At 38.1% G+C, this 16,094-nt stretch overlaps 2 protein-coding genes across 2 annotated transcripts; both read right to left on the reverse strand.

Annotated features, from left to right (window-relative positions):
- Positions 1-3,264: 3,264 nt before the first annotated feature.
- Positions 3,265-7,511, reverse strand: LOC121792289 (double-stranded RNA-binding protein 1-like). Its single transcript, XM_042190173.1, has 6 exons — positions 7,114-7,511; positions 6,524-6,646; positions 5,494-5,729; positions 5,197-5,413; positions 4,338-4,490; positions 3,265-3,683 (listed from the first exon to the last, which is right to left on the reverse strand). The coding sequence occupies exons 1-6, from the start codon at positions 7,448-7,450 to the stop codon at positions 3,400-3,402; spliced, it is 1,350 nt and encodes a 449-aa protein (XP_042046107.1). The 5' UTR covers positions 7,451-7,511; the 3' UTR covers positions 3,265-3,399.
- Positions 7,512-14,896: 7,385 nt separating this feature from the next.
- On the reverse strand, positions 14,897-15,728 carry LOC121764819 (protein SRC1-like). Its single transcript, XM_042160852.1, has 2 exons — positions 15,199-15,728; positions 14,897-15,088 (listed from the first exon to the last, which is right to left on the reverse strand). The coding sequence occupies exon 1, from the start codon at positions 15,524-15,526 to the stop codon at positions 15,203-15,205; it is 324 nt and encodes a 107-aa protein (XP_042016786.1). The 5' UTR covers positions 15,527-15,728; the 3' UTR covers positions 14,897-15,088; positions 15,199-15,202.
- Between the last annotated feature and the right edge of the window lie 366 nt (positions 15,729-16,094).

Raw genomic sequence — 16,094 nt, forward strand, 5'->3', positions numbered from 1 at the left:
CACATAATGCACCAATTATTAATAGATACTGCATGTTATTGAATATATAATGCATGATATGTTAACTTCAATGTATTGAAACATGATTGTCAGTTTTTGATAATGTGGGGTTTAGGGTTCATTCATTTCCGTAGGGTTGCCCAATTCCGGGGGCTAGGGTGTAGTATAGTGTAAGCAACAATTTAAATAATGATAATTTTTCGGTATATAATGCAACGTTTTAGTCAAATAATGCACTTATCTGTCTACTGATGAATTTACATCCACTTTTAATATACCATGCATCCCTGAACATAAATAATGTACACGTTTGTTTGACTGATGCCCACAATGGTAGTTAACTACTTTAATATCCCAATTACCAAAAGTACTTAAGAAACAATACAAAAACACACGCATGATAATTAATATTAAACCAATTCACCCATATACACCATACTTCCTATAATGCATAATATATTGCAAATAATGACAATTTAATTACACATAATGCAGAGCTAAAAAAACGTAATGCACAATGTATATTGCTGAATAATGATAATTTCTCGAAGAATAATGAAAGGTTTAATTCAAATAATGCACATTTCCATATCCCTTAGCTACATCCAATTTTGACAAACAATGTATCACAGAACATAAATATTGCAAAGTCATGGCTAATCTCTGAAGTGCAAAAGTACCAAAACTATCCATAAACTACTCCGACGGGGTCCGTCGACAGTACCGTCGACAGTACCGTCGATCACCCTTTCGTCCTTTAGTCTGTGTCTGCTCACCATCATCTCCAGACGTACTAGGGCCTCCCACTGCCAACCTATACCTAAACTTTTTTGCCAGCGCAACGGGAATAACGTCGTCCACAACATCGTCTATGTATAATCTAAGCTGCTTCTCTGATATGGAACAAACAACATAATACATCAGAAAATTATCAATTAATCAGAATACATAATGCTATTAGCTTTTTAAGGATTAATGCATATATCATATCAAATAATGCGTAAATCATACGAAATTATGAATTAAAAATGACTCATAATGCATCCGACAAGGCAAGTAATGGCACATTTGATACATACACTACCTGCTTCACAATGTAATTACAGATACAAATTATCTTTGTTAATGTTTAATTTACTTTGTTAATGTAAATATCATGGTACATAATGCAATGTCTAAACCCAAAAATTCAAATGTATTACATACAAAGGTTATTAACCCATATAAAGAATACCACTCGAAATGTACAATATACTCCAACAAATGCATAATTACAGATCCATACCGCACTGCCCACACCAAATAATAAACATATTCAATCTTGACTGAGTTGCTTAACCAACACAGCCAGTACCCTTATTAATGCATAATATACTCAACATAATGCATAAATCATTGTATATAATGCACAGTCTAAACTAAGTAATGCACATATATAATCTTTCATGTGATTAGTCACTAAACACACACAATACCCTACATATTGCATAATTTACTGGACATAATGACAATTTTAATATATACATAATGCACTACTCAAACCAAATAATATATACATGTACTCTTGACTGAGTTGCGTAAACAATACACACAATACCCCTAAAATGCATGATATACTGCAGATTATGACAAAAAACATGTTCATAATGCACTTCATAAACAAAATAATGCACTTACAAATCAAAATACTGCATATAAAATTCATTCAGGAACCACTTTTTCGCACAACAACAACAAATCCTTGTACATTAATCAATTTTTTTTCCAATAATGCACCCATTGCATCTGCAATGCGGTGTTAATATGGCCTAATGCGCACTAAACAGACATGCAATTACCCTTCCACACACTCAACACATATGATTTTGAATTGCACAAGTAGCGACACAAATATACCTGCAGCTTGTGAAGGTTGGGAGCGCGGACGACCTCGTTTACGCATTTTAAATCTGTCAAAACAAACAGATATAAGATAGCAGAATCCACGATTTTAAACAGAATACTCTACGGATACAGATAACACACGGATTTTTCAAGTTATTATTCTGAATTTCAAAAGCCGCGACATAGTGGAAGTTCAATTTTTTACTTTTCGTATCTACAAAATCTTGAATACGAATTCCAAAAAGCCCTTTCTGAACATACCTGGGCGATTTGATGGATACAAAAGGAGAGTTCGTGGCGGTTTGGCTTCGACTTTAGCACCGGTGGAGGTGGGAGACGGGATCTTGGACGATTGATGTCAAGATTTTCGCGGTCTCACTATGAGAGCAAAACGGCGGCCTACACTAGGGTTTCGATAAGGTAGCGAGTGGAGAGAGTGGAGAGGAAATACAGAGTATTGAATGTGTGAGAATGAACCGTCTCCTGATTTGAAATCTCCAAATCTCCCAAATTTCGGAACTACCAAAATTATTGCGGTTCATTTTTTGGTCTTTGTCCATAATACCCTCATAATGCATTAAGATAACCACTATAATGCAACGCGGAGATTAAAATGAGGCGTCAATCTGGACCGTTTATTAAGATAATCTAACGACTCATATTAAGAAGAAGAAAGGATCTTAGGGATGAAAAGGAGAATAATGCACCCATATATATATATATATATATATATATATATATATATATATATATATTAACATTATATGTTTTTTTCGGTTTTTTTGGTTTTTTACGTTTGGTTTTTGGTTTTTCGGTTTTTCGGGTTCGGTTTGGTTTGGATTTTGAACTAAATTCGGTTTTGGCAAAAAATCGAACTGAAACCCGAATGCATACCCCTAATTCCACCCGTACGGTTGGTGAGTTGGTGACATGACACTCGATCGGGTGTGGTGTGCGGTTTATGTTCTTTTGGTCCAATCTCACAAACGATTATGATTCATAATCGTTTGATTTTTTTTTTATTCTTATATAGACGGACATAAGACCTTGAATATCGGAAATTCTGTCTGCGCCATGTCATATTCATACTCTAAAAAAAATGAAAACGAGGTCTCCCTCTCTAGAATTATGAATCGTTCTTATACCCTTATCCCTGACATTTTTATGATGAGAAAATGGTATGCAAATGTTGATTCAATCTTATTTGTAAGAGCCAAAATTGTCAACTTTTATACATGAATTTGTTTGATGCATACTGCACATATTCGTAATTACAAGTTATGCAGTGCCTGTGAAACTACTCCTACAAAGATTTTCTGGTACTATTAAATCAATAGTGTACTAGTATAATATTTAGTGTGGTGCAGGCGCACATGCATATTCTTCACCAAGTAGTAGTAATTTGTTAGTTCAACGACTCATTTAGGTTTAGCCAAACAGTGAACATTCCATACAACTAAATGGTCTGCTACTCAGAACCCAAATCTTGCATCACCTAAACCAAGTTAACATTACTTAGCTAGTTGGTTTTTGGTCTACTTCGACTCTGTAAGCCACCCACTTCTCATTGCTACATGGCAACACAGTGGCATTTTTAGGTATTGCCCGATTTGATTTCCTTGGGTGAACATAAGTTGTCGTCCGCCTCAACTGGTTCTCAGTTGTTTGCTCAGGAGCAGGCGCAGCAGACGTTGAGCTATCCAACTTTGAATCATCAGATGGAGGGTTAGCATGAAGATGAGCATTCACATCCACGTTTCCAGGCGAAGACTTGGCTCGTTTTGCATTCTGTGGACCATCTAAAGTGGACTCACAAGAAACAAGTTATACATCATCAGTAATTAGTAAAAGAAACCGAATCAGATGAATACATACTTTTCAATGGCAGATGATATTAAACATGCATTATTCATTGAAGCTGTATACAACACGAGTAAACATGCAGTGCCCAGTATGAGATACAGTAGGAAGACAATAGCTCAATTCAACTGAGTCATACTCCTAAAGACAAAATGTCTGGTGCTTATATATTTCATTCTGCACTAGTAATCTATTCAAGAAAAAAAAAATGAGCTTTGAGTGCATCGTGAAGTGACCCTTAAAAATTACTACTCCCTCCGTCCCGCCGTAAGTGATCAACTTCTTTTTGGCACAAGATGTAAGAAAACTATATTTATTGAGTTAAGTGGAGAGAATAAAGTGTTGCTTTTTTGCTAAAAAAGGAAATCAATTACTTGAGTTGATATATCCATAAAAAAGAACAAAAACTAGATCCATCCCAATTATGTTGTTTTTCCAAAAATCCAATAAATCAGGAAAAGTGCATCTTCACATTTTAGATAAGTAAAAAGTGCATTTTCACTAAAGAGGATAAAGATTTAAGACATAAAGAGCAGGAGTGTTCCTTTACCCATTGGAACCACTTTAAACATGTAGTAGTATATTAAAATCACCTTCATCTATTGCAACTTGATGCTTTTCAGTTGTTGCAGTGTGCTGGATGTTCTGACGCTTTTCAGTTGTTGCAGTGGGCTGGATATTCAAGATATCAGCAGATGGGCAATTGTTCACAGAAGATACCTTTATTGAATTCGTGGGTGGGCTTCCTGCAAATTTAAAATTATGTTTAGGCCATGAACAAACTTCTATGTACTTTAATCAATTGAATGACAGACCCAAATCGCATGGATTCATATACTTGACTCCCCAATATTGTTAACCTTCAACAAATGACGTGGTTATACAGTACTGCATACAGCACCATCTAAAATTAAGATGAAAGAGAACCAAAATGCAGCCCAGATGGTGCAAGTTATCTAGTACTACTCCTTTTCTTTATTTCAAATAGACTTGATTGGATTAAAATAATAGGACGAACGGTGTCAGGTTATAGAGATGAAAATGAGATACTACCAAAATCTAGATATAAATTCGACCACTCTTGGCCATATTATGGGTATTTTTGACATACTACTTAGTAGCTTGATCTTCAGAAATAACCATAGAACTAGCAAGATAAAGAAGGCTTTAATTCTTTACCAAAAAAAGGAAGGCTTTAATAAAGAGAATACTTTCGAAACAGCAATCTACTAGTTTTGCAAAAGATTGTGAGTCAATGTCAAAGGAGGTTGAGTATTTAAATTCGCAATTGAACACCTTATACATTACGAGGAAGCCATTAAAATTATTGATTGGTCAATCCAGCCAGAAAGTAATGCTTGATTAGTTGGACTCTTATTCAAACAAAAAAAAAGCAAAGAATAATGGAAATAAAACTTCAATGATCTCACTCATGGGTCTTCATATTATCACCTTTCGTAAGTGCAGAGTAAGCAACCTCAGCCGCATTCATCTCTGCCTGCTTTCTGGTTTTAGCCTCCAACCCTTGAAAACTCTCAGATCCTACCTCCACAGTAGAAACAAATATCTGCTTGGGAGACGACCCCGAACTGACTGTCTCATATGATGGCCACATGAGACCTTTTTTCTGGGCTAATTCCTGTAGAAGATTTTTGTAGGAGCCCTTATCCTGATAGCATATCAAAATTACAAAGTTATAAACAAAATAAAGATAAATCAATTTATGCATTACAAAGTTAGAATACTAGCCTCTTGAATAACATTCAATGATAATGCTAGACAAGCAATTTTTGCAGCAGTTTGTTCAGCTTCCTTTAATGTGGGGAAAAACTCTGCTGGTTCATATGATTTTCCATTAATGGAGACCTTTGACTTAAAACGCCGAGCATGAGGGGGTCCTTCAGCTTCAGAAGTGTATACAGGCAATCCAATACATTCCTTTTGAGCATATCGCTGCAACAGGTTCTTGTACATGTGCAATGTATCTGCGAAAGATTAAGAGTAAATTTACAAAACTACACAGTAACATTGACGACACAAAATAGAGACTGCTTAAACTTGAAGAACCAGCCATCTGAAATTCTTTTTAGAACATAATCTATTCTCGGATGAATTCAATGCACCCATTATGCCATACACATTGTTCCTTTAGGTACTAATTGCAACCTTACTGTATGAGTTGAAGTTTCATGCTTCAGCTCAAGTTAACAATAACTACATGGTTCTTTGTCACTTTCCCTTCAACACAGTGTGAATTGCACTATACACTTTCTGAAATTAAGCTGGCCCTCTATCCTCATACATGAAACATATACTGAATCAAAAAAGATTTTATAGGGTTGTTAGTCTTGTGTGCCATCATTTACCATATTAAAATTTTAAATAGTCGAGCCAGAAAAAGAAATGCTCAATAACACATCATGTCAAACCACAAGATGATTCTTGGTCCGTGGAGAAGCAAATACTTAAATACAGAAAAAAGTCAAAATACCAGACCATCACAAGTGACAAAGTCTGTAAGGAAATTTTATGCGAGAGAGGCAATAGTGAATCTGAGGGAGAGAGAGCATTAGAGAATTTGAAATGATAGGATGATCCAAAGAAAACACTACATGTGTCTTTTCCTTACCTTTACAATTAAAATGTTGGATTCAGGAAATCTCATGCTGTCCAAAAACATGTTACGCAATAATAATGTCCAGGCTCTAGAAATCAACTCATTATAACTTAAAACAACAATATGATAAGCCAAAAACGTCACAACTAAGAGTTTTCTGACCTTTATTTTCGGAACCCATCGCGGCCTTATAATCCATGGGACATTGTGATGTATTATCACAATTCTCCTGCAATAAGTCCTCTGCAGGTTTCGTATTGGCATAACATTTTGTTGCCAAAAGTCCTGCACGAATATCACTGAAGTTTCAACATCCAATATCAATGCACACCAGTGATATGCATTGGTCACGTGCATCTATTTATTTCCAAACTTTTTGCTATGTTAGGTGTGGACGGACAGTAAGGCTAGGAACTTTACTCACCGAATAAGGGATCACATAATTCAATTGAGCAGGCTGAGCATTACAAGTAACAGTGTACGCATTAAGATGTGATGTCCACGACAAATATCAAATGAGGGATTTATAATTTCAAAGAGGGGAAACAATAACTAAAATAGGAAACATAAGAAACAACTAACAAGTGAAGATGTCCACACACCATGATTCAATTATCAATACACATCACACTTATCATATCCAGCAACATTTCAAATCCAAAAGCCATGAAACAGATAATCGCACAGAAAGAAACAAGCTCACATCACTCTTATCTCCAGCAATTTATGAAATTTATACAAAAAATGAATACCAGGAGTAGGGTTTGGAAGGGAGGAGGGGAGCGGCGATAGAGGCAGGGGAGGAGGAACTGCAGTAACAGAAAGGGGCTGCATTTGAGAATGTGGAGGTACATTGGGAGGGGTGGGAAGCGGATCGGAGGAGGTGAGGCGATCAAAAGCAACGCGGGCAGCGGTGTTCTGAGCGTCTTTAGAGGACTTGCAGTGATCCGGCGTGTGGAATAGCTGGCCTTGAACAGTAACGGTAGCGGTGAAGCGCGGCATATGATCGGGGCCGTCTTTGGCGGTGGCGTAGTCCGGCAAGTCCCAGCTTCGCCGCTGACATAACTCCTGCAATTTGGTTTTGTACATCGGGGATGAATTAAGGGTTTTTCGAGTGTGTGGTATTTTAGTGGATTAAAATGGAGTAGATTCGCCTGCTTTTTATGTTACGTGTGCTTTCAGGTTTACCTTTTCAATTGTCTCACCTAAATTAAATTAATTGGTAACAACTAGCTGGCATAATAAGAAAATTATTTACATTTATCTAAATTAAGTATAAAGACAATTGTACAATCATTCCGAATAAATATTCCTCCACCCTGACAAATAAAACAATCCCACTAAATTAATTTTGAATTTCTACTTTACGTAGTTACTATACCATCCGTCCTATTAAATATGACGTATTTGTTTTTTGTTTTTTTTGGTAATGGACGTATTTGTTTTTTAGCATAGCGTTTTACTTATAATATGGAGTTTTATAACTGTATTATACTATGTTTTCTTTTTTCTTTTCTTTTTTTTATTATGTATCTAAACAAACAAATTTTTTATCTGGGCTTCTCAGTTTAGATAATGGGGAAAATAAAATAGACCTCAATCTAAACTAAGTAAAAGAAATAATTGTACACCATTGCTTAATTTGAATAAATACTGGTACTGGAGTTGTATTCCCCCCCCCCCCCCCCCCCCATCTCAAATAAAACAATCCCATTAAATTCTTCGCGCTCCACAACATTATCGAATTATAGTATTTTAATTGTATTTAGCCATATCTATGATCATCAGAAGACATTGGTATTGTGCTTAGAATTACTTAACGTATGAAATAAATCAACGAGCGTTGGAAGAGATAACAAAGTTGGTCAAGCCGCTGCATGCCAAGTTGATCAAGCTGTTGGTCAAGCCGGTACATGCCAAGTTGATCAAGCGGAAAGAGATAACAAAGTTGATCAAGCCGCTGCATGCCAAGTTGATTAAGCTGTCGATCAAGCCGCGGTATGGCGAGTTGATCAAGCTGCTGCATGCAATGCTGAGATTACTAACCATGGTGATCAGTGTATGGCAACAAAGCAAGGTGCGCGTGATAAACAAGTCATCAACTCCACACGAGCCAAGGTGACAGATAAGACAAAAGAGAGGACAAAGGCTGCTGCACCAAAAGAACCAATCCGAGAGCTCACACGAGCTACAGCTGTGATTAAGCCAAGCGTGCCAGCTAAGGTGTAGGATCACCGTTGTACTTGGAGAGACGTGTTGCTCAATGGAATGAAGAAGAGAGAGATTTTGCAGAGTTTGTTAAAGTAGATTAGTACAATGTTCAGAGTTTGTTAAAATAGATTAGTACAATGTTCTAGATCATTTGAATGAAGAATATATGTATTGCATCTTGTTACATTCGAAGTAATGAAAAATGCAGAATTAAAAACTCTTTCCAATACATCTCTAGCATGTCTTCTTTCTTCTTCATAGCTTCCGCAGCTTCTTTTCATGGTATCAGAGCAGGATTCTTTTGATCCTGGCTCTCTTACTCTTATCTTTTTGTTTTACTCTTCACTACTAAAGAATGGCAGAAGCCAATGAAACTATTCCAGTGGCGACACTGCCACCAATCTTCTCTCAGCTACCTCCAATCTCAGTGAAGCTAACTGATGGAAACTTTCTTATGTGGCAGCAACAAGTTGATGTTGCGGTGTATGGCTACGGCCTTGAAGGATTTATCATAGGGGACACTGACCCCCCTCCACAATTGATTCCAGACCGATATGGAGAGTCTATGGAAATCCAGCTTACATAAGTTGGCAAAGACAAGATAGGAGAGTGGTTGGATGGCTCTTGTCTTCCTTATCAGAAAATACTCTAACCTTGGTGGTAGGGCTCAGATCTGCTAGAGACATATGGTGTGCTCTAGAGACAAACTTTGCAAGCCGCTCCACGGCTAAGATGCTGCAATATCGACTACAAATGCAGAATTTGAAGAAAGATGGAATGTCAATGACTGACTATCTAGGCAAGATGAGAACATTCTTTGATTTGCTTGGTTCAGTAGGCTGTAGAATCTCAGAAGCTGAACAAGTGCTCTACATTCTAGGAGGACTTGGGCAGGATTATGATCCTGCTGTATGTGCAGTGACTTCCAGATCAGATCCTTGGAGTCTTGGAGATGTTAGTACATTTCTGCTCAGCTTTGATTCGAGAATGGAGTCAACTAGAGCAAATTCCATTAGCTCAGATGGATCACAACCATCATTGAATCTTGTCCAACAGCAGTCTGGGCAGAAGAGGGAGTCTCCAAATTTCAACAACAACAGATTTGAAGCAGCGAATGGAAGAGGTTTTGGAGGAAGATTTCAGAGATGAGGAAGAGGTGACATAGGTTTTGGCCAAGGAAATAACAAGATTGTTTGTCAGTTATGTGAGAAACCTGGCCATTCAGCAGCAAAATGTTGGCATAGGTTCGAGCAAAACTTCACACCACCTCAAATCCAGTTCAGAGGAAGTTCTCCACAGCAACACAATCAAGGATTCTTCAATCCTTCAGCTCATCTTGTGCAGTCAGTGCCTAAGTCTTCTTCAGCATCATTCTCTGTTGGGACTCCATCAGAGTTCAGCTATGGATCAAATGCATCATCCAGCTGGTATCCAGACTCAGGGGCAACACACCATGTGTCCAATGACTTGAGCAATCTCAACATAATCACTGATTACATAAGAGTTAAGAATCTCTTGTTTTGTAATGGATCTCTGTTAATATTGCAAATATTGGAGAAAGTGCATTTAAATCTCACTCAACTAAATTCTGTAGAAAGCTTCATCTAAAAAATCTTTTGCATGTACCTAATATCACCAATAATCTACTGAGTGTTTCCAAATTTGCTCAAGACAATTCTGTCTTCTTTGAATTTCATCCAAGTTTCTGTTTTGTCCAGGACATGAGCACCAGGGAGGTAGTGCTCAAAGGAACTCTTGAAAAAGGCCTTTATCATTTCCTAGTAGATCATACCCCAATCAATCGTGGCCCTGTCCCCATTTCTTCCTCCACTCCAGAGAGTCCAGCTGTGCATTCCCTGAGCTTGAGCAAACAATCCAGCAGAAGTTCCAATCAAGTTTCTGGTTAAGTTTTGTCTTTTTGGCATAGTACACTAGGACATCCTACTCTAGATGTTGTTAAACTTGCTCTTAACAGCTGTAATATTCCCTATAATTCAATGGAAACTACTTCACTTTGCTATCCCTGTTGTGTGTCTAAAGATCATAGATTACCATATCCACATTCTGCTTCACAACACAATGCACCCCTGGAACTTGTTCATAGTGATCTTTGGGGGTCTTCTCCAGTTAAATCTAGAAATGGATATTCTTACTATGTCTCATTTGTTGACCATTTTTTCTAGATTCACCTGGATTTACTTACTCAAAAATAAAAGTGATCTCACTGCTGTTTTTAAATAGTTCAAGCTTATGAGTGAAAACCTCCTAGGATCAAGAATTAAGATTCTTCAATCAGACTGGGGAGGTGAGTATCATGAATTAGTTCCTTTTCTGAAAGAGAGTGGGGTAGTTCATAGATTATCATGTCCATACACACCATAACAAAACGGTTTAGCTGAGAGAAAACACAGACACATTGTGGAAACTGGCCTAGCCTTGTTAGCTCAATCTTATCTTCCACAGAGATTCTGGGATGATTCCTTTGTCACAGCTGTTTATCTCGTTAATCTTATGCCATCCAAAATCATCAATAACATTTCCCCATATGAGGCTCTTTTTCACTCCAAACCTGACTACTCAGCGGTCAGAATTTTTGGTTGTTTATGTTTTCCTTATACTAGACCTTATAACAACCACAAACATCAATTTAGGTCTGTTAAAGGGATTTTCCTAGGATATAGCTCTTCTCACAAAGGATATAAAGTTCTTCTGCCTGAAGGGAAGGTCATGGTGACTAGATATGTCATCTTTGATGAAACTGTTTTCCCATTTCAAAATTCTCCATCTCCTGCTGCCACTGTTGTTCCACCACCACCATCATCATGTGATCATTCTACCTTGCCTTATATCCTTGCACCTATTGTTTCCCCTCATAGAGAAAATGTTGCACCAGATCACTCATCTGCTACAGATTCTGTCAGTAGTCACTCACTGATGTTCAGTCACCTGATTCCTCACCTCATGATGTCCCTCCAATCATTCCAGCAGTCACTCAGGCAACTCACTCAATGACAACCAGATCAAAATCTGGAATCTTTAAGCCCAGAGTCTTCACTCTTTCTGTGTCATCTCATCTTCCTAAATCAGCTCTAGAAGCCTTACTTATTCCCTGCTGGAAATCTGCTATGTTGAGTGAATTTAATGCACTTCTTAACAATAAAACTTGGATATTAACAACACTTCCTCCTGACAAGAATCTTATAGGCTGCACTTGGGTTTTCAAGATTGAGCTTCACTTGTCTGGTGTTATTGCTAGATATAAAGCGAGATTAGTGGCTCCAGGCTTCTCTCAACAGCCTGGTTTTGATTTTAATGAGACTTTCAGCCCTGTGGTGAAGCTTACTATAATCAGAATTATCCTTAGTCTTGCTGTGTCTCTCGGCTGGACAGTGACTCACCTTGATGTGAATAACGCCTTTTTAATGGTGAGCTTAAGGAGGACATCTACATAAAACAACCAGTTGGTTTTGAACAAGCGGGTCCTCACTTGGTATGTAAACTCAACAAAGCAATCTATGGACTAAAACATGCTTCTAGAGAATGGTTCTTCACAGTTCATTCTGTCCCGATCAAGCTTGGCTTCTCCCAGAGTAGATCTGATGCTTCCATGTTCATTAGACAGAGATGTGAGGAGGTTATCTACTTGCTTATCTATATAGATGATATGCTCATCACAGGGACTTCTCAAGACTCCATTCAGAAGGTGATATCTCAGCTTAACTCTTGTTTTTCATTAAAAGATCTTGGGGAGGTGAGCCTGTTCTTGGGAGTTGAAGTTGTCAAGACTACTGATGGAGGTTTACATCTTTCCAATCCAACTACATCAAAGATCTTTTAAAGAAAGCTAACATGACAGGAGCTAAAGGTTGTCCAACTCCAATGATTTCCAACTCGGAATTGAGCAAAAACTCTGGAGAACCAGTTTCTGATGCAAAACTCTACAGAATCATTGTAGGAGCTCTGGAATATGCTTCTATTACCAGACCAGACATCAATTTTATTGTCAACAAGGTGAGTCAGTACATGGTTGAACCATTAGACACACATTGGAGGGTTGTGAAGAGGATCTTAAGATATCTTTCAGGGACTTTAGATTATGGAATCCAAATTAGAAAGTCTACTGGTGAGGTTTGTGCATTCTATGACTCAGATTAGGCAGCAGACCTAGATGATAGGAGATCCACCACAGGAGTGTGTGCCTATCATGGAAGGAACCTTGTCTCATAGTGTGTTAAAAAGCAAACTGTGGTTGCTAAATCCTGCACAGAAGCTGAGTATAGGAGCCTAGCTCAAGCCGCTGCTGAAGTGAGTTGGTTGTCTTCTATGCTTGGTGGATTGAAGATTAAGAAGAAAGGGAGTCCAGTGATTTGGGTGGACAACTTGAGTGCAATTGCATTGGCTTCTAATCTTGTCTTATATGCAAGAACTAAGCACATTGAGATAGATATCTACTTTGTTCGAGATAAGGTTATGAGCAGGGAGATTGAGCTGATGCATGTTCCAACGGGGGATCAAATAGCAGATATATTCACTAAACCCTTGAGTCATCAACCCTTCGTGAAGCTGAGAGAAAGGTTGGGAATAATATCTCTAGCCTCACTTAGTTTGAGGGGGCGTGTTGGAAGAGATAACAAAGTTGGTCAACCTGCTGCATGCCAAGTTAATCAAGCTGTTGGTCAAGCCGCTGCATGCCAAGTTGATCAAGCTGAAAGAGATAACAAAGTTGATCAAGCCGCTGCATGCCAAGTTGATCAAGCTATTGATCAAGCCGCTGCATGCCAAGTTGATCAAGTTGTCGATCAAGCCGCGGTATGGCAAGTTGATCAAGCTGTTGCATGCAATCCTGAGATTACTAACCATGGTGATTAGTGTATGGCAACAAAGCAAGGTGCGCGTGAAAAATAAGTCATCAACTCCACACGAGCCAAGGCGACAGATAAGACAAAAGAGAGGACAAAAGCTGCTGCACCAAAAGAACCAACCGAGAGCTCACACGAGCTACAGCTGTGATTGAGCCAAGCGTGCCAGCTAAGGTGGAGGACAACCGTTGTACTTGGAGAGACGTGTTGCTCAATGGAATGAAGAAGAGAGAGATTTTGCAGAGTTTGTTAAAGTAGATTAGTACAATGTTCAGAGTTTGTTAAAGTAGATTAGTACAATGTTCTAGATCATTCGAATGAAGAATATATGTATTGCATCTTGTTACATTCGAAGTAATGAAAAATGCAGAATTAAAAACTCTCTCCAATACATCTCTAGCATGTCTTTTTTCTTCTTCATAGCTTCCGCAGCTTCTTTTCAGACGAATTATATTTAATTTCTTATTTCTACTGAGGTCTTAGTTACTATTCTCTCCGTCATATTTGTCTTAGTTATTATTCCCTCTGTCCTATTAAATAGTATGATGCATTTTTTGGCAAAAAGAAATTATAATTGGTATTTTATGAGTTAAGTAGAATAAATAAAGGAGGAGAAAGAAAAATATACTCTATGATATTATCATTCTTGAGATAACTCAAAAAAATGTCACTTTTAATGGGATGGTTTTTTCCCATTATAAAGGATGCATTTTTTGGTCAGTAAATTTAAGAAATAATGGTTGATACATAGAGGAAATCAAGTTGAAAGATGAAAAAAGAATAATCTCATTTAAAGGAATGTACATGTATTATTTTAACAGTAAAAAGGAAATAATTCAATTTAAATGAGACAAAAAAATGATTTAATGGGGCGGGTATCTTTTTAATTAATTTTTTTATGGAAAGTAGTTTAAATTCTAACTCCTTACACCGTGATAAATAATCTGGTTTAATAACCATGTAATGGGTTTTTGTTGTAACAAGGTTTGCGCTTTTCCGATTTCCTCAACTCAAGTATATGTGTTTTTGTATATTATACTATTGCGTTCCATTTTCCAGTGTTGTCGATGTTATCATGTACAGTTGCCTACACAATATACTTTGGTACTTTTCCTTTCCTCAAAATTAAAAACGAATTACATTTTCATGAGTAAGACTCCCTCCGTTCCTGAAATTTTATCACATTTTTCAATTTCGGTGCGTTCCATAAAATTTATCATATTTCACTTTTTACCATTTTTAATAACGAACCTCACATTCCGTTAACTTATTTTCACCCACATTTTATTATAAAACTAATAGTAGTACTTTAAAAATAATACCCACGTCCTATTAACTTTTTTCAATCCGCTTTCCTTACATTTTTTAAAACTTGTATCCGGTCAAACTATGACAAAATTTAAGAGACGAGGAGTAGTTAGTTAAAAACTTAATTTTAAATTTTGTTCTCAGTTCAAAGGCAAAGTAGAGCAAACCATATACTGTACTCCATTAGATAAAGTAGGAGAAACAACATAGATGAAGAAGTACAATAATCCAAATACAGAGTGATATTAATACATACACAAAGCAAAGTAGCGATACCCTCTCCACACTCCACACTCCACACACACACACACACACTTTTTTATTCAATTCTCAAATGTGTGTCATATGCCTGCAAATCAGCCAGCAGAGAGAAAAACAAATCAACAAGACGATCGACACAAACAATTAATCGAACACATAGGATGTAGATAAAGAGAGAGCGATGGATTAGAGGAGTACTGAATCAATCGCTGTCGCTGCTGCTGCTGCTGCCATGATCATGGCCGTCGTGACCTTCGCCGTGTTTCTTCTTGTCCTTCTTCTTCTTATTCTTCTTGCCGTCGGCGCCTTCAGCGTCGCCGCCGTGGATTTTGTCCTTGATCTTCTCTACAAGGCCTTCCTTGTGCTCGGCTTCGGGCTGCTTGTGGTGATCGCCAGATCCGTAGCCGTGGTCGGGCTGCTTGTGCTGATCTCCAGATCCGTAGCCGTGTTCGGTCTTCTTCACCTCGTCGTCCTTCTTGCCTCCCATACCCAGCTTCTCTTCGATCTTGTGGATGATCCCTGCCATTTTCGCTCTCTAAACTCTTTCTTTTTTTCTTCTACGAGTATTAGTCAATTGATGAGTGCAACTGAAATCGGGTGGGTGGGCCTTTTTATAGAGGGTGGCTACGAGAAGGGGGGTGGGATCCCCTGCTGTGGCGGGGAGTACAGCAGGGGGGCGGCTGCCCTTTCACATACAAATATTTTCCCCACCAGGGGATCCAATCCCTACGAGAAGAGGATTTGTAATTCTTTATTCATGAAATCGCCTTGTCAATGAAAATAAAATAAACACAAATATCCTCCGTGACTAGTCAATGGATTACTAGTGAAGCTTCGTATCCTGTGACTCGTAATTTTTGTAGTAAGAGCATCTCCAGTGGTCAGCGAGCGAGCGGCTCGCCGAACTATTGCAGCCGGCGAGCGCTAAATCGACGAGAATTTCGGCGAGGCTACTCCGATTCCCGGGCGCTCGCCGATAGGCTCGCCACTATTGCAGCCTCCCAATCGGCGAGGAACCGGCGAGCAAATTTTTTTTAAAAAATTTTCGAAACACTATATATACGCAATTTGCACGACATTTTCATTCGTATCAC

The sequence above is a fragment of the Salvia splendens genome, chromosome 2, assembly GCF_004379255.2.
Source record: "Salvia splendens isolate huo1 chromosome 2, SspV2, whole genome shotgun sequence".
Lineage (NCBI taxonomy): Eukaryota > Viridiplantae > Streptophyta > Magnoliopsida > Lamiales > Lamiaceae > Salvia > Salvia splendens.